Consider the following 19,295-nt stretch of genomic DNA (forward strand, 5'->3'; position numbering starts at 1 on the left):
ACCTTGGCCTGTTCCTCCACGGCACCCTCCCTTCGTTGTTTTTCCTCCCTTGTGGGACTGTGAGCCCCAGGAGAGCAGGCACCATGGCTATCCTGCTCACTGCTCTGTCACCACTGCTCACCTATGCCTGGCACTGACTGACAGGGCAAAAATGGAGTATCTCGTGTCTCTCGTCGCACAACCGTAGGGCAGCTGTATAGCTGGCCACGATCTGGGACAGTCTTCTTTTGGTATCAGAGCCCAACAGCAGCAAATCCTTTAGTGGTTCTTAAAGCTAGAGTCCCACTCTTTGGAGGAGAGGATGACCAAGTTGACGCAAGCGGTCCCCTTGACCTTTTCTCCTGGAGCACCGGGGCCACGCAGGCACTCCCTGGATGACTGAGAGCTTGCTTCACGAGCCCCATCGAAAGCTAAGGGGTCGTTAGGACGATGTGCTGCGTCCTTGCCGTTCTTCTAAGGACATTTTGCTGTTTTCTAAGACAGGCCCTCCCCCACCGACCCATTGTTCTTACTTGTTTTCATTCCATAGTGTGCCTCAGTGAAATGTTGAGAACCTAGGTTAGAAAGCCCCCAATAGGGCACTGTGGGTAGGGGGGCTAGAAAGACTGACCCGCTAGCAGGAGGCTGAGTCGCCAGAGAGAATGTAATTAAGTATCTTAAGAATGGCCTAGGCTTTATGGGAGACAAATTGGTTGACCTGGCCCTCAGGGAGTAAGGAGCTCCCAGGGGACAAAAACTGCAGGAGCCCTGAGTGGAGAAAAAACTGAAGGCTGCCCCCTCTGACTCATAAAGGGAGCAACAGCCTCGAGTGTTCCTAGAAGAGGCGATCGAGCACATGTGCCAGGGACTGTGTGTGTGAACATCTACTGTTCTTGTCATGCAGGGCCGGGTGGACCGGGAATCACCCCGCAGAGGAAGAGATTTATTACGTCCCGGCCATGTCTGTCTTCAGAACTGAACTCTCCTGCTCTTTGTGCAACAAGACACACCTCTCCGAGGAAGGAGGCGGACAGGATTTCCATCATCACTAGTGCTCTATTAAAAACACACACACACACAACAACCGTGTAATTACTCTCCGCAGGAAAGGTACACAAACAGGATGGGCCCAAGCTGAACTCGGGATGAGCCATCCCTGTAAAGATTAGGTAAAGGAACCTCCCGTCACGCACCCGCCTCCGGCCAGGGCCTCTCCCAGATGGCCACGTTGGGTCGCCATCCCACCTCCTAGGGGGGACTGGGGGGCGCGGGCGACTCCCGGCCGCGTGGGTTCCCTGCTCCTCCTCTTTCCCGCCTTCCGGCGCTCCCCGGGTCTGTCTCCCACGCTTCAGGTGTTCGCTCAGGCTGGGCCGCAAGCCCTTCCCTTTTTGGCCTGCACCTGGGGTAGCTTCCAGCCCAGAGCTCCCCGCCAGACCCCGCTGCAGGGAGCGCGAGCAGAGCGGTGCGAACCGGCCTGCGCCGCGCTCCCCAGGCCGCTTGCGCCCCGCTACTGACCGAACGCAGGGTCGGGCGCCGGCCGCGCGCCGCGCCCCCGGGCTTCGGAGGGCGCGCCAGCCCCGCGCAGGGTTGCCGTGAACTTGGAGCCCGGCGGCGCGAGGCTCCTGCCCGGGATGGGGCGGCAGCTGCTTCCTGGTTTGAAGCTCACCGAGTGGGGGAGAGCGTGAGCCCGCGGAGGCGGGGGCAGGAGCAGAAGCGGGAGGAGGCGGCAGGAGCAGAAGCGGGAGGAGGCGGGGGCAAGAGACGCTTGAGGCTCGAGCTAACCGGACGGGTCGCTCCGGCTCTCCGGGGAGAGGTGCTTCCCGGCCCTGGAGAAGGGGCGAGTCCCGCGCGAGCCCCCGGGAGGCGCCGCGCGCTCGAGAGGGACGGTCGGGCGACCCCGGCCCTCTGAGGGCTTGGCGCCCGGCTCCCCTCCTTTCCACCTCGCGAGGGAGGGAGAGAAGGAGGGAAGGAGGGGAGGGAAGGTCCGGCGGGGGACGCAGAATGGCTGTTCGAGGGGGGCTTGCGATTTGCTTTTCCCGGGAGCTGCCTCCACTCCTGCGGCCGCCGCGAGGGCTGGCCTGAACGAGGTCTCCCCGCTCTCCCGCTGCGAGACCGCGCGGTCCCTGGATTGGGACAGCGGCCCCGGCATGTCGTCCGGCACCATGAAGTTCAATGGCTACTTGAGGGTCCGCATTGGCGAGGCCGTGGGGCTGCAGCCCACCCGCTGGTCCCTGCGCCACTCGCTCTTCAAGAAGGGCTATCAGCTGCTGGACCCCTACCTGACGGTGAGCGTGGACCAGGTACGCGTGGGCCAGACGAGCACCAAGCAGAAGACCAACAAACCAACGTACAACGAGGAATTCTGCGCCAACGTCACCGACGGTGGCCACCTCGAGCTGGCTGTCTTCCACGAGACGCCCCTGGGCTACGACCACTTTGTGGCCAACTGCACCCTGCAGTTCCAGGAGCTGCTGCGGACGGCCGGCGCCTCGGACACCTTTGAGGGCTGGGTGAGTACCTTGAACCCTCCCCTTTGTGTCCACTCCGCACCTTCTCCCCCCTTCATTTTACAAAACTTGCCCGGGGCGCGCTTTCCCATCTTCCCAAGCGCAGGGAATTCCCTCCACTGCGGCCCTCGCTTTGGTTCTCGCCCAGGTGGCCACGGCACTGGTGGTGCGCTAGGGCACAGGTGTGTCTCTAGAAAGCTATGCTCGACACGGTCCCCTTTCGGGATGGCAGCTTGGGCTAACGGGAAGTCGGGGTAGGGGCGGTCACCCCCCTCCGCCCACACTTTGGGTAAGGCGCCCCAACTCTCAGCTTGAGGGTAATACAAAGGAAAGGCAAAGAAGTTGTGATAGATAGGAAAGTGACTTGATTTGGGTCAAGTTCTTTAAGCGGTTTTTAGGAGAAGGTGATACATTCTCGCAGGTATTATTCATAATGTTTATGGATACGTGTTGGTTCAGCAGCTCAGATGTGCACACGTGTTTCAGCATGCACATCCATTACATCCCAGAGGTACATAACCTGCATTGGCAGGGATTGGAGTGCCTGGGTCTTCAGTTGGCCAAGTTTCGTTTAGCAGTTTTCCAAGGAGATGAGGTTTACGTGTGTTTGTAACTTCAGTTCAGTTTCAGCCTGAGAGGGGTGAGTCCTGCAGTATGTGTTTCTGTTGTTATTGGTACTGAGAGTTTAGAGGGCTCTTCAGCAGTTTGTGAACCGCCCCCCTCCCCTCTCCTCACCTGCTGGTGCTTCTGTATATTGACAAGTAGTTAACCCGCCACTTCCTACTTGCCTGTGCTTTTTCACATAGTTCCCATGAGGCAAAATTTCTGCTGCAAATAAATTAAAATGTCTAGAGCACTCTACACAGTGCTAAAATGCGTTTGCTTCTTAATCTTCATACTGTTTTTGTGATGCAGGTGTTATCCTTCCCACTCTTATGTGATGAAATGATAATTATAATGAAGTGGTCTGGCCTGGCAAAATGGAGTAAGCCCTTTGAAGAGTCTCGGGAGTTTAATGATTTAAATTCTGGAGAATGTCAGTTTTGAGCCCAGAATGGTGACTCAGTATTGAAAACCTGTTTGAAATTAACAAGTGGGGGAATCAGATGGATAATAAGGAAGATTCATTTAGATATTTATTTTACACTTTGAGGAATTGATTATTTTATCATATACTTTGTAAACTTACAGCAGCTTGTGGAGTAGTCTCTTAAATAGGAGAAAAAACCATAACGACTGTTTAACCATATCATCAAATTATATTGAGTTACTTTCCCTTCAGCTGAATTTACTTTGTGGAATTTAGAAGTGGATTAGAGAGGAATGGCCAAAGTAGAGATTGACTTTTTATCCTGTGACTTTCTGGACAGGAAATAGAGGTGAGTCTAGGAATCTGAATGGAATTATTAAATTAGTGTCTGATTAGGAGTTAGGTTGGGCAAAGCTCTAAAAGAACTAGGTTCTGAAATATGGTGGTGCAGACTGACCAATGGCCATTAGAAGCCTGTTTTCCCAAAAAGATCCTAGACTGGTTCATTTTACCCCTAGTCTGCACATTTGAATCACCTGGGGAGCTTTTCAAAATCCCCACTTTTAAAGACTCTAGACAGGAATCTATTATGGCTGTGGACCCCAGCATCAGTACTTTTCAGCTCTCCACGTGATTGCAATGTGCAGTGAAGTTTGAGAACCTGTAGCCTAAATGAAGACCGCAAGATAAGGGCTGGAGAAGCTTAAGTGTAGAAAGATTCAGGTTACCTGACAAGGTGGGGGTATTTAGAGCTGCCTATTGTCCCACTGGCTGAATAGATTTAAATGTCAATTAAATTTCTGTATCTATAATTGTCTGAATTCATTATATTTAGATGTTTAATGTGGTGTTCCGGAGAATATGAGTGTTTGGTAGGATAGGTCAGCCTTTAAATGACCTTGGAACTGGTGATTTGTCAGACACTCATTCAATTAGGAGGCAGTTTTTAAAAGTTCTGGGTATTTTGAAACTGTGATGATAGGGTAGAATGGGTAGTGTGTTTCCTTTCTTTTAAAATTTTTTGTTAAGAAAATAATTTTAAGAAAATATTTGGAAATATATGGAATGCTTGTTTTCTAAATGATCCTTTATAGGTCTAAAGGTGGTTTTGAAATTTAGAATTACATATTTATCTTTAGCATATTAAATTGAAATGTGTAGTTTATTCAGGAAGTTACAAATGGAGTAATTTACTCTACAGTAAATTTATTTGTTGCAATTGAAATTACAAATTGCTAAACTCTAAAAAATACTAAAAGCTTAGTTTTTGCTAGATCATGAGAAGAGACAAAAACAGAAGACACCTTTATTATTAGACTAAAACAAAGTTGTTAATGCTCTTTTGCTTAACATGCTTTCTGAGTATTAAGAAGATAATCATTGGCGTTGATTTTGAACCAATTTCGTCTGTATTACCTTCTAAGCTTGATGAGAGAAAGGGTTAGATCTCTTCTGTGCAGTATATTCCTAGTATCAAGCACAGTGCCTGCCATGGATTAGGCAATCAACTATTTCTTTCCTAACTATACTATTTCATTTAATTTACATTATATCCAAGGAGGTAGTGGGATATAATGTAACAACTAAAGAAATTCTTAAACGGAAATTCACAGCATTAAAAACTTAAATTAGAAAAGATCTCAAAGACCTGAGTTTCCACCTGAAACTAGAAAAGAAGAGCAAATTGAATCCTAAGTAAGCAAAAAGAAGGAAATGTAAAGATAGCAGAGGTTAGTTGAAGCAGAAAATAGAAACAGCAGAGAAAAATCAATGAAACAAAAAGCTGTTCTTTGGGAAAAAAAGAACGTAATAAAATTGATAAACCTCAAATGATCAAGAATAAAAACACACAAATTACCAATGTTAGGAATGAGACAACATCACTATAGATCCTATGGACATTTAAAAATATATATTATGAATAACTTTATGCCAGGAAATTCCACAATTAGATGAAAGGAACAAATTCTTTGAAAGATACAAATGACCCAAACTCATTCAAATAACCTGAATAGCATTATGTCTATTAAGGCAATTGAGTTTGTAGTTAAAAACCTTCCACAGTGCAAACTCAAGGTCCCAGAAGGCTTTACTGGTGAGTTCTATCATACATTTAAGGAAGAAATATTGCCAACTACACAAACTATTTCAGAAAACAGAAGAGAAGGAAACACATCCCGGCTCATTTCATGAGGCCAACATTACCTTTATACCAAAACTTGATGAAAACATTACAAATAAATAAAACTACAGACCAGTGCCCCTCGTGAATATAGATATAAAAACTCTTAAATTTTAGCAAATCAAACCCAGCAATATAGCAAATGATCAAATGGGGTTATAACCAGGACTGCAAGGTTGATTAAACATTTATAGTCAATCAGTGCAACTCTTCATATTAACAGAATAAAAAAGGAGATTCATATGATCATCTCAATAGATAAAGAGTATTTGACAAAATTCAATACCCATTCATGATAAAAACTCTCAACAAATTAGTAATAGAAGAGAACTTTTTCAATGTGGTGAAGGACAATTGTGAAAAACCTACAGGTAACATGTTAATGGTGAAAAACAGAATGATATTCCGCTAAGATCAGGAGTGACAAGGATAGCTACTCTTACCACTTCTGTTCAACAGTGTATTGGAGGTCCCAGTCAGTGCAATAGGCAATTAAAAAAATAAAGTACATGCAAAGGAAGAAGTAAAATTGTAGAAAATTCTAAGACACCTACAAAAGGGCTTCTAGAACCAACAAGCTAGGTTTAGCTAGGTTGCAGGATCCAAACCAATCTACAAAAATCAGTTGTTTCTATATATTATCAGTGGACAATCGAAAACCGAAATAGAAAAATACCATTTAAAAGAGCATCAAAATATGAAATTGGATAAATCTGATAAAACATGCAAGGCTTGTTCACTGCAAATGACAAACCATCACTGAAATAAGTTAAAGATCTAAATAAATGGAGAGAGATACTGTGTTCATAAATGGGAAGATTCAATATTGTTAAGACCTCAATTCTTAACAGTTCTTCCCAACTTGTTCAATAGATTTAATGCAATCCTAGTTAAAATACCATCAAGCTTTGTTGTAGAAATTAACAGACTGATTCTAAAGTTTATATGAACATGTGAAGGACCCAGACTCATCTAAGAATAATTTTGAAAAAGGATGAGTTGGAGGACTTAAACTATCTGATTTCAAGATAACTATAACATTACCATAATTAAGATAGTGTGGTATCGGAGTAAAGAGAGTCATATAGATCAGCGGAGTAGAAGAGAGTCTAGAAATAGGTTCACACATATATGATAAATTGACTTTCTTTATTGACAAAGATGTCAAGGCAATTCAATGGGGAAATGATAATTTTTTTCAACAAGAGGTGCGTGAACAATTGAATAGTTATGTGCAGAAACTTGAGCATTGACCTTTACCTCATGTCATACACAAAAATTAACTTAAAATGGATCATGGACCTAAAAAAAGGATTTTAGCTATAAAATTTTTATAAGAAAACATAGAAGAAAGATCTTAGTGCCCTTGGGTTAAGCAAACATTTTTTAGACAGGACACAAAAAAGCAAGTACTATAAAAAAAAATCAAATCAGACTATTAAAATTAACTATTGCTTTTCAGAAGATACTTAAGAAAAAGAAAACACAAGCCACTGACTGGGAGAAATTATTTGCAACATGTAAATCAGGCAAGAGACTTTTAACGGGAATATATAAAAACTCTTAAAATGCAATGAGAAAAATATTCAGTTTAAAAATGGGACAAAGATTTGAATAGGCACCCTTCATGGAAAATAGCACATTAATAGATTAGTCAAGGAAACGTAAATTAAAACCAAAACCCATGGGAAAGGCTAAAATTAAAGAGACTGATCATACCAAGAGTTGGTGAGGAAGTGGAGCAACTGGAACTCTCATATACTACTGTGCAGTATATAAAATAATAGTCACGTTAGAAAACACTTTAACAGTTTCTTAAAGTGTTAGACATATACTTACCATGGGACCTAGCTACCCTTAAGTACTTACCAAGAGAAATGAAACCATTTTACAGAGACTTGTACATGAACATTCACAGCTGCTTTATTTGTAATAGCCCCCAAACTGGAAAATGTCAGTCAACAGGTGAATATTTAAATTTATTTATTTATTTTTGCCTGCGTTGGGTCTGCGTTGCTGTGTGAGGGCTTTCTCTAGTTGCGGCGAGCAGGGGCTACTCTTCGTTGAGGTGTGCTTGCTTCTCATTGAGGTAGCTTCTCTTGTTGCGGGGCACAGGCTCTAGGCATGCGGGCTTCAGTAGTTGTGGCTCAGGGGCTCTAGAGCGCAGGCTCAGTAGTTGTGGCACACGGGCTTAGCTGCTGCGCAGCATGTGGGATCTTCCCGGACCAGGGGTCGAACCCGTGTCTCCTGCATTGGCAGGAGTGCAGTGTTCCCTGCACTGGCAGGCGGATTCTTAACTGCTGCGCCACCAGGGAAGTCCCCAACAGGTGAATATTTAAACAAATTCTGTATCTATTCAATGGAATACTACCCAGTAATAAAAAGTGATGAACTACTGGTACACGTAACAGTATGGATGAATCTTAAAATATGTAATTTACATACTGAAAGAAGCCAGACACAAAAGAGTACATACTATATGATTTCATTTATGTAAAATTATGGAAAATGTAAACTAGTTTGTAGTGACAGGAAGCTAGATCAGTGGTTGCCTGGGAACGGGAGAATGAAGGTGATGGAGGGATGGATTACAGAGGAGGCACAAGGAAACTTCTGAGCGAGATGAATATATTCATTATTTTGATTGTGCTGATGGTTTCACAGTTACATACTTAACGTCTAAGGACATCAGATAGTTCACTGTTAAGTGTGTGCACGTTGTTGCGTGACAGTTATACTCAATAAAGCTGTAGAGAAAAAACGTTGAGGATTTATTATCCTTATTTTACCAAAGAAGATGTTAGGTAAATAAGTGCCTGAATTAGATTTGAGCCGAGGCTGACTCTTGAAAACCACGTTGCCTCTTTAGTGCAAAAAATATTATCAGAGTAGGAGCATTAAAAAACACCAAACTCATTAAATACAGTTTCTGACTTTTGGACACAGTCTCATTTTCTAAATTATCACTGTCAGCTTTTTTTCTGTTTCTTCTAGAACCGGTTTGTTTTGCATAATTTCTTGAACTTCTAAAACCCGAAAGTTTGTCTAAGTTAAAACCTTATCTTCTCCTTTCACAGATTTGCTGTGTATTCGCTGACTTTCCAAATGGGGACCAACACTTAATACTTAGTGCAGAGCATAGGGACATGGCAGGAGGCAGGAGGGGCTGGAGGCTGCGTCATGGAAAGGCCTTGGCATCCCCTCAGGAAGGAAGGACCTGCTTGGCAGTATCCCAGGCTGTTTTCCTGGTTCAACCCTCCTGAAGACATTCTGTTCCCTGCAGCAGTGGAGGGCTGCTTTCTCTCAACTCAGTGAGGTTACCTATTTAGTAGTCTTGGTTACCTGTTTAGTAGTCTTGTCAGGGGAAGCCTCCAGGTTACCACTTGGCAATCGTTCATTATCTTTGCTCTTGATTCCTGGATCCAGGTACATGAATTTATAGCATCAGATTGAATCTTCTAGATTCATTATCTAGCGGTTCATTCTCTTTTGTACTTTGTGGTACAGTTATTTGTTCTCACAATGATTTTTTTCGGAGCCAGTTTGGTGAGGAGCGTTTAGGGAAGAAACATATTTTAGCATCTCTAGGGAGGTTTATCCCAGTGTTCGTGAATTGTGTTGGGTATATTGTGTCTTCAGTTTCATGGTAAGAATTTTGCTGCAGTGGGGCTGGCTGTTTCTCATCATGGTTAAGTTGTGGCTCAGATGTTCCCCCCTCAGAGAACACCTTCCAGACCACATTATTATCTGTCACCCTTCATTGCACTCATCCCTCTCTGAGATCATTTTGTTAATTTATTTTCTTATTTTACCTTCCTCCTTTAGGGTATAAACACCTTGAGAGCAGGGACACCACCTCTCTTATTCACTGTTCTGAGTCCAGCATCTTGAGCAGTGTCTGGTATATAGTAGGCACTAAATCTCTGTTGAAATGTGATTTTGGAGCAAGTAAAGTATAAGCACTTTGGAAGGATCTTGACTTAAACATTTTATTCATCTTTTTAAAAAAATTTATTTATTTTTGGCTGCACTGGGTCTTCGTTGCTACCTGCGGGCTTTCTCTAGTTGTGGCCAGCGGGGGCTACTCTTGGTTGCGGTGCACAGGCTTCTCATTGCCGTGGCTTCTCTTGTTGTGGAGCACAGGCTCTAGGCGTGTGGGCTTCAGTAGCTGTGGCAAGTGGGCTCAGTAGTTGTGGCTCGTGGGCTCTAGAGCACAGGCTCAGTAGTTGTGGCGCATGGGCTTAGTTGCTCCGTGGCATGTGGGATCTTCCCGGACCAGGGCTCGAACCTGTGTTCCCTGCACTTGCAGGCGGATTCTTAACCACTGCTCCACCAGGGAAGTCCCTATTCATCTGTCTAAAAACAAAATGAAAGTAATTCGGGATTGACCAGTTATTACAATGATCACAGTGTCCCTTGTAAAAAAAAAAATCAATTAATTACATACCAACTTGCACTTGAAAGACTGGACCAGATTCTTGTGTCCTTTGAATATGATAATGGATGGAAAACTGTTTGGAGAATTCTTTGCTTTTGCTTATTTTAAAAGACTGTGATTTCTAAACCTGTTAATATGGTATAACTTTGTTCACTGGGTAGTTTGTGAGCCCGACATGTTAAATTCGGTTGTGCAAACCCTGGAGAGCTAATGAGGTTGGTGGGCAGAGTGAATCATTTTATCTTACATAACTCTTAGTGCAGTTTTGGTATCTAGCAAATGTTTAGAATGATGACTAGCTGTGATAGTAGAAGTGCAGTATTTTTAATGAGAGGGGTAGCATTTATGTAGAATCAGAGAAGTGCCTTGGATTTTCTGTGGTCTTCCTTCTATTTTGTAAAACAGTTGGCTACATCTGGGACTCCATTTATGTTGGCTGCTGGCTCCATTTTATCAGAATATGATAAAAATGAGGCCTGAAAGTCATTTCCTGACCACCTTCTTTCCACCTTCATCATTGCTGTATCCAAAATGATCTTTCTCAGTTGCCGAGCTGATAGTCATTCCTTTACTTAAAACCCTTCAGTGGTTCCCCACTGCCCTTAGATAAAACACAACTCTTCAAAATGCTATAGAATGTTCTGCATGATCTGGACCCCAATTTCCTCTTCAGCCTTATTGCTTACCTCACCCCAGCCCACACTCCATGCTCCAGCCACAATGAGCAGCTTTCAGTTCCCCAAGAGTGACCGTGCTAATTCCTACTTGTGCTTCAGGTCTCACCATAGACCTCACTTTACCCAGGAAACTTTCCCTGACATTCCAAGTCTGGGTTTGGTTCTCCCCCTCCTCCTTCGTGTTCCCTCAGCATCCTAAGATTTCCACTGCCAACTCCCCCTGTATCCTGAAAGGATGGATATATGAATGGATTGGGCTCTCATGGAAGTGTATGATATTGGTCAGAGGAGTTCAGGGTTTAAAAGTGTGGGTGATTGACTGAGATTCATCCCCTCTGCTCCTGGGGTAGCTACTCTAACAGACTATTACATGTTTCTCTATGAAATGCCAAGCCTTAGGTGAGCTTTCATGCACCACTCAGCGTGTCCTATGTACCAGGCACTGTGCTGTACCCTGGAGAGGCAAGTGGGCAAGACAGACATGGCCCTTTTCTTCACAGGCCTCGTAGTTCCAAGGGGGAGAGAGATTGGGGAGGTAGGGGGGACAACAACCAGGAAATGACAGAATAGAAGTAAGGACTAAGATGCTGGTGAGTGCCTGCTTTGGGGAGACCAGAAACATTTTCCTGGAGGAAAAACAGTTGATTTTTAAGGCTCCAGCATAGATAGCATGGCCACAGGCCTGCTTCAGTTAAAGGACCGTGAAAAATCATCCCTCAAAAGAAGATAAGGAACGTCTGACCTAATAATGCTTTCCCAGAGAGACATCACAGATCCCTTTTGAAAGTTAAACGTTCCTGACCCACAGAAATCTTTCCATCATCCGAAAGTTTGGAGGGAACTAAGTTTCAATATCTATGAACAGACGACCCAAAAGAACATTTAACTCCTGAAGACAGAAAACAGTAGCACCCTTTTTGAACCATCAAATGCCCCAAGCTTTTTACAGATCAGAAAAGAATCACTGATGTTGAAGCGGGAGAGTCTAGTTCAGAACAGCAACAAAAAGCCTGACAGCTCTTAGGCCCGTGGACGGGCTACAGATGTATTCATTTGGCAGTGATGTTTAACATTCAGTCTGAAGGCATTTAGTTCTGTGGTGCTCTAGTTTGCTGCAGACCCCACCACCCCCTAATACTCAGTCCCCTTGACTCATTACCTGCTTGGTCCTGAGAAATTTTTGAGTTTTTGAACCTACTATAGCTCAGTCACAAAGCTAAAGCTCCAGCCACAGCTTTACTGTTGCCTTAGCTCATGTGATGTGTGACAGACAGACACACTTAACATCTGCATAGATATGAAGATGTACTTATTTCAATTTATTTAGATATGTATTAATCTGTAAATACATTAAGTTAGATATTTATGTATATATATATTTGTGTTCTAAAATTTTAGTGGAAGCTGGCTTATTAGTAAATATATGGGAAGTTTATGGGAACTTTAACTGTAAATTAGTATAGTATTAACTACCCAATTAAAGAAACTCTTTGTATTTCATTGTACAGCTTCCAGCAATATATAGGTACTGTTCTGTGAGAGTCAGGAGAGCTGGGTTCAAGGTGTGGCTTTGCCATCTGTCAACTGTGACTGCAGGCAAGCCTCTGTGTATCAGGGTCTCGGCTCCCTAGTTTCTATCAAGAGGGGGCTGCACTAGAATCTCTCTAAGGACCCTTCCATCTCTAAAGCTTCTGCCTCCATTTGTTAGGCAGTTACATCAGTTCTTTGCTTTAGGAGTAACTGGTTTGGTTTTAAGCAGTCAAAATGACTTATATCTTCTCAAAGTTAGTAACTCCTAAGAATTCAGTTGGTCCAAATCTAAATTGCTCCGGCTTGGAGAGGATTTAACTCATGTCTAAATGACTTTCAGCATCGGTAGTGATGTTGATGTTATTTCCTTGGTTTAGAATCAGCCTTAAGGAATTACAGTGGGTCCTCATTTCAAGCCATGCAGTTATATTTCTTTGTTTTTAAATTTATTTATTCATTTATTTATTTTTGGCTGCGTTGGGTCTTCATTGCTGCTCACGGGCTTTCTCTAGTTGTGGCGAGCAGGGGCTACTCTTCGTTGCGGTGCGCGGGCTTCTCATTGCGGTGGCTTCTCTTGTTGCGGAGCACAGGCTCTAGGCACGTGGGCTTCAGTAGTTGTGGCTCGTGGCTCTAGAGCGCAGGCTCAGTAGCTGTGGTGCACGGGCTTAGTTGCTCCGTGGCGTGTGGGATTCTCCTCGACCAGGGCTAGAACCCCGTGTCCCCTGCACTGGCAGACGGATTCTTAACTACTGCGCCACCAGGGAAGCCTATATTTCTTGATTTACACTAATGGGCTCCTTGTTCTATGGGATGGTAAGTTATGTCCCTATTTTCTCGTATCAGAGAGCGACTGAGAATCCCACCATTTGAGCTTTTGCTAGAAGCCATTCTCACTAGCATGGTAATTAATGCTTTGTTGTCATGAAATGTCTGTAGCCACCAGTCTATCTATCCACCCTAGGTGATGACAAATACTATAAATCACTTGTAGGACAGACTTAGACTTTTTTTTTTTTTTGCGGTACGCGGGCCTCTCACTGTTGTGGCCTCTGCCGTTGCGGAGCACAGGCTCCGGACGCGCAGGCTGAGCGGCCATGGCTCACGGGCCCAGCTGCTCTGTGGCATGTGGGATCCTCCCGGACCGGGGCACGAACCTGTGTCTCCTGCATAGGCAGGCGGACTCTCAACCACTGCACCACCAGGGAAGCCCAGGACAGACATTTTAATTAGACGGAGGAATGGGCCCAAGCGTATTGGCTATTGTAGTGTTTAAGTGCTATACTGAAGAATTTTATGAGATGGGAAATTTTTGTTGAGAACTGTGGTACTATCCAGAGAGATTTATCAAGAATTACGTTAGTGTGTTTCTGTAGCACCTGTAAATTAGAACAGTGATTGTCAGAGCACATAGGATGTTTTAGTAGAAAGACTAAACTGTGCTTTTATTATGTGTTGCCTTCTGGAAAGTTCCTTTGATTTTTTCATAAGTTTCACCCTTGCACAACTTTGACCTTACAGGGAAAGAAATGCTTAAAAGTTAACCAAAGGTGTTTAGTTTGTGCTGCGATTAAAAAAATTAAGAAATTTGCTATAGGATAGAACCATGGCCAACATGAGCTCCTTGTAATTACTTTAATGAAATAAGTCACATAGGGCCAGTGTGAGCATACTCTAGACCTAGTGCCTGTTCTCCAATTGCTTAAACCAAAACCACAAAGCTGAATTTTTATTTGCAAGTCATGTATATCTCTTGTACTTGCTTGTCGCTATTTCTGCTTCTCTCTCGTAGCACTTGCATTTGATGTGCCTCTGTCCTCACACTGGGCTTTGGTGTTCTTGCCTGTGATGTGTGATGCTGGCATCTGGGCAGCCAGTGTTCTGTGGCCCCTTCCAGTATCAGAGTTATGTGGTTCTGGTCATGGTTCCATTGGACGATACAAATTCTGCTCCCTTCTGAAATGTCTTCTGGACATTGTTCTGCTGATACTCAGTTTTGTTCTAGGCTCTGAAATTATTTTTGAAAGAGCCATATTAGCAGAATTTCCTAAACAAAATGCATTTATTAATTTGTGAGCTGTGGACCTCTTAAGTGCTTTATTTTTTATTACTCTTGTTCCATCACAGTACAGAAGAGTTCAGAACAAATTTTTAGCAGAAACAGTGCTTCTGAAACTGTTTTTGAACCCTGGACCCTTTTAGTGATGTTAAAAGCTATGGACCCTGTTTCTAGAAAAATGCACATATGTGCATATTGCCAGCATGCTGGGAAAAGAGTCATCAGGTTAGTGGTCCCCTGAAGCCTGACTGTGGACACACGGCCTCAGCTTAAGAAATTCCAATGAAAAGTGTCAAAAAATAAGGTTTTTATTAATTCCTAATTCCTAGGGCATTGTACTGATATTTTCCCCTGCAATTAGAGGACATTTTCACTTCAGCTAATTATAGGAGACAGTTACCTAGTAGAAAAGAGAAGCTGTAAATTTTAGAGAAAAAAGATGTAAAGTGGCTGGCTCCTGGTGAAATATACTAGATAATGACCCATTTTAGGACCTATTTGGTTGTGTTATATAGGTATTTTCAGAAGTCTCTACTGTTGAAGGGGTTTCTTTGAGGTTTGCAATAGATGAAAAGTTAAAAAAAAAAAAAAAAAACTAGGACAGTTTGAGTGACCTTGGCTTGATGTCTTTTGTTAATATAAAGTTTTCCCCTGTAAAAAGAGATAGGATTTATCTGTATACTTAAAACTTTTACCCTCTTCTTGAGCTGTACTGGGCCTTACGATGAACCACTGTGTTAGTCCAAGGCAAAATGATGAAATCAGTGATGCTTGCCTGTTCCTCTTGCCCTGTGACCCCTGGTCTCTTATGGCCTGGGTCCCTCTGACCCAATAAGATTTTCTGATTCTGTCCTGAATTCCAGCTCACCTTGCTGAGACCTTGGAAAACAACCTGATGGTGGTAGAAATTGAGCTGAATGGAGGGCACCCAGAGCGCAGCCCCCTAGCTAGTTGAAGGTGAAACTTGAATTTAGCTCTCTGGACTTCAAGATTCTTTCCTGATGCCACTTTAGTGTGTGATGGAGGCAGCAGGAAAGCCATTCAATCATTCATAGATCTTTATTGAGCACCTACTGTGTGCCCGACTCCATTCTAGGTGTTACAGATGGGGCAGAGAACACAACATCCAGAATTTCGGCTCTCACGGGGCTTCTACCCTCTCATGAAGAGACAGATAATAAGCAAACAAACAAAACACAAAAAAATAACAAATCGTGGTTAGTGGAGAATTAAAACAGGGTGATGTGATGGAGTGTGACAAGGTGACTGCTTTACCTAGAATGGATAGAGGACTCAAGAGAAGGTGACATTTTGGCTGAGACCCAAGTGGCAAGAAGCAACCAGTCATGTGAAGATTAGAGAGAGCATCCCAGGCAGAGGGGACAGCTAAGGCAAAGCCCCAAAGGTGGCAACAGGCTTGACGTGTGGAGGAACAGGCAGAAGGTATTAGAAAGAGGATAGACTTCATATTAGCAAGTGCAGTATGTTAACCCCAGGTCTGCCACGATGAACCAGTCCCTTCAGCTCTATTGCCCCTTCTGGAAAATGGTGCTAAAGTTAGATAACTCTTAGGATTGGTGTGAAGATTAGATTTAATACATTAAACATGCTTAGCACAAAATAGGCCCTCAAGAAACGGTAGCTTTGGCTGCTTTTAATCTCCCAAGGAAATTGATATTTTGACAGGGGTCTTCTGAAAATAATATTGGCCAAGGAAAGACGTTCGGATGGTTGCACTTTAGACAATGAAGGTGACGATGTAAACATTTCCTGGGAATAGCGTCTGCTTGCTCTCTACCTCTTTCAGTGCCATATTTTCCAAAAAAAAAAAAAAAGAGTAGGGGAAAGGAAACGAAGACACTAAAGTTTATTCAAGATTCTTGAATTTTTGAATGATATATTTATTTTCTATGGAGTCATAAGTATTAATGGAAAATTTTAATACTTAGAGGGATAGGATAATTGTACTGCAGTGATACAATTGATAGGGTCCCAGGTGTTTTTATTTTATTTTTTTAGGAAACTGTCAGTATAAATGTATGGATGAGAATTAATAATCATGGTGCCAGTAATGATAAAGGAAATAAAACCTCAAAAATTATGAATAAGTGGATACAGTTGATTCTTGTTGACTACTGAAAGCTCATTTACCTTATTGACTATAATTTTGTGAATTAATTCTGGATAATTGTGTCTATTTTGAATAATTTTGGATCATGCCTATTTTGGCATCTCCCTGATCTCCGGAATTTCTGACTGTCCCTTCAATATCCATTTGGTCTGTGTTCAATGTAAAAAGACACATTAGCATTTGCCTAAGCCTATAATATAAGATGCATATTAAGATTGTGCATATTAAGATGCAGAATCTACAATGACAGAGTCATAGCACACAGATACCGGCTTTGAGGAATATTTATTGGACAACTACCGTAATTAGCATTGCATCATAGTGTGATGGTTGGGTGTCAGCCAGATTGGGGTTCAGCTATTTGTTTTGCCTTGTATTGTAGAGGTCATTTAACCTCTGCTAGCCCCAGCTTTTTCATCATAACATAGTACCTACCTCACAGGGTTATGTGACAATATAGTGAAGACTTATGTAAACCATCTAGCACGGTGCATAACACATACCAACCACTACAGAAGAATCATCAATGTCACAATTACTACCACCACCATCACCACTCTACCCCAGTACTTACATATGAAGTCATGAGCCCAGCCTTTTCTGAAGTTAACTCTGAAAACAGTATGATATGTATTTACCTAGAATTTTGGAGTTTTTAATTTTAAGGAATTTAGACGTTAGAATATTTAGAATTTTAGAAGGGATTTTTGAGTCCAACCTTCTTGCCGTGTTTGCTTTTTATTTAAGATTCTGGAGTGTAAATCAGCGGATGGTTACTGGTGGAAGAGGAGATGGTTTCCTTATCCTGGGTTTGGGGTAAATGCTGCACAAATGTCCATTCTGAAAGATCTTGCAAGGAATCTGGGGAAATGAAGCTGGAATTACTATAGTTGCTATGTTGGCCCAAGTTAGTTTATGGAAAACCTTGAGTTTGAGTCTGTTGGTTTGCTTATCCGATATTGGATAGAGAGAAGGTTCTGAGTTAGGGTGAGTAATCACAAAGAAGTAAAGTTGCAACATTTTAGTTGCGAAAGTCTGATGGAGCCCCCTTTCGAGAGCTGAAGTGAGCATGTTTATTGCTGCAGTTGAGAAAGATGGTAAATAGCCTCTTTAAATAGGCATTAAAAGACGTTTCCTTGATTTAAGTTTGAACATGTAATGCATTGGATGTGAATTGTTCTTTCATCCTTTCAAGGAGGAAAACTACAATTTTAAAAGTGCATAGTTTGAACTTGTGGATTTCTGGGTGAATCAAAGATGCCAATAATTTTGATTTGGTTTAAAGAAAATATGACGAGTTCCCCCTATATCGATTCCCTCTAGTTTTATCTGTCGACTTGATACTTGTTTGGGGGGTCCTAGATCTTTCACAGGTGATTTTAAGTTAGAGGTTTTCTGATATGAAAATATTTAATTTTTCAGAACAAAAGTTTCATCTGCTCCATAGTAAGGGCCAACAGTGTTTATAGTAATGTTCAGCGCGGCCTTGGTTTTGGCTGTTCAGAAGCCTTGGTTAGCTCTTTGGCTCTGCGGAGAATACATTGTTTTTGAGTCTCCCTGCTGGGCCTCCTTGCCTTCTTGTCATGTACTTCCTGTACCTGGGTTGTGGTCATATTGATTTGCTGGGGCGCTGCTGTTGCAGATATCTGGGGGCGAATGAGAATTTGTTCATGGATGTTGCCCTGACTTCGTCCGCTGACCTCCTTTCAGCCCAGTTTTACCACTCTCTGCGTGAGACTAGAGACCCTCAGCGGCTCCCTGGTCCCTGGCAAAGTGCCCTGCACGTGGTAGAGATTCAGGAAACATTTGTAGAATGAAGAAACCCCTCCTTGTTCTCCTGTCTTGAGTCTTCCTCAGGATTCAAACACTGTCATTCACTTTTGCTAAGAGATCTTCTCTTTAAAAAAATTCCTATTTCAGATATAGACATTCATACTTGGTGTGTGTGAGGTTAAGAGCAGCCTCAGGAGTCGTTTAGAGAGAATGAATATGCCAGTGTGATTTTTATTCCCTTGATTATTTTAAGAAGTGTAAAAGGTGTGTGAAAAGACGAGCTGAATCCCAGGTTCCCCAAATAAAATGTTAACTTTTGTTTGGGTGATAAAAGATGGTTTTCAAAGGAGGAAAAACTGACTCAAACCATCTTCTGGTATATCAGATGTAAGGACCATATTAGTGGCAGCCTGCCCTTGGTAAGAACAGGACACCAGCAAGGGGCGTAAACTAGATCATGGTTTAACTGTGACCTTGAAGGAATAGTTGCCATTTAAGCTTACTTTTAAAAAAAAAAAAAAAATTCTGTTACAGCAAAATAAATGAGTGACCCCTGAAGTTGCCTCATTAGGAATCCAGTGTGCATTTTTCTTTCTGAACGGAATATCTGATGGCCCATCGTCTACTCCTCCTGCTGTAATTTGGTCCTGTTGGGCTTCTGCATGTAGAATTTTGTTTTAAAACAGGAAAAATAATGATTCTGAAAAATTGTTCCTGTCAAGATATTAAATGAGTCTTTCCATTAATATCATTTCCATTAGTATTTTGAAGTCAAATTACCTAGTGACAGTTTGGCTTCAGTGAAGCTTACATTAAAAAGAAGAGACTGACTGAGAGAATTGGAAGAAAAATAATGAATTCTCAGCACTCTCCCCAAGCCCCTCCCCCCCAACTCCCCCTCTCCTTACTCTTCTCAGGACCCTTGCTCCTTACTTGTCTCCTGCTTGGGTCATTGGTTGGAAGAGCTCAGGTTAGAGTCAGAGTTATAATCA

The 19,295-nt window shown here is 42.8% G+C and overlaps 2 protein-coding genes across 4 annotated transcripts in view; one reads left to right on the forward strand and one right to left on the reverse strand.

Annotated features, from left to right (window-relative positions):
* CDC50B (cell division cycle 50 P4-ATPase accessory subunit B) overlaps nt 1–1,589 on the reverse strand; it is a 36,498-nt gene extending 34,909 nt beyond the window's left edge. The window contains exon 1 of the mRNA XM_027111434.1: nt 1,495–1,589. The gene's annotated coding sequence lies outside the window, so the exon portion shown is untranslated. The remainder of the gene's footprint in view (nt 1–1,494) is intronic.
* Nucleotides 1,590–1,732: 143 nt separating this feature from the next.
* PRKCH (protein kinase C eta) overlaps nt 1,733–19,295 on the forward strand; it is a 223,423-nt gene continuing 205,860 nt past the window's right edge. Inside the window, exon 1 of one of the 3 annotated variants that reach the window (XM_027111430.1) lies at nt 1,733–2,489. In XM_027111430.1, the coding sequence (XP_026967231.1) occupies nt 2,127–2,489 (363 nt within the window). In that variant the 5' untranslated portion in view covers nt 1,733–2,126. The remainder of the gene's footprint in view (nt 2,490–19,295) is intronic. The other 2 variants (XM_027111432.1, XM_027111433.1) reach the window with 2 other exon arrangements.

Source organism: Aethalodelphis obliquidens, unplaced genomic scaffold (genome assembly GCF_003676395.1).
Source record: "Aethalodelphis obliquidens isolate GAN/ISIS:26980383/991018 unplaced genomic scaffold, ASM367639v1 scaffold10, whole genome shotgun sequence".
In the NCBI taxonomy this organism is placed as follows: Eukaryota; Metazoa; Chordata; class Mammalia; order Artiodactyla; family Delphinidae; genus Aethalodelphis; species Aethalodelphis obliquidens.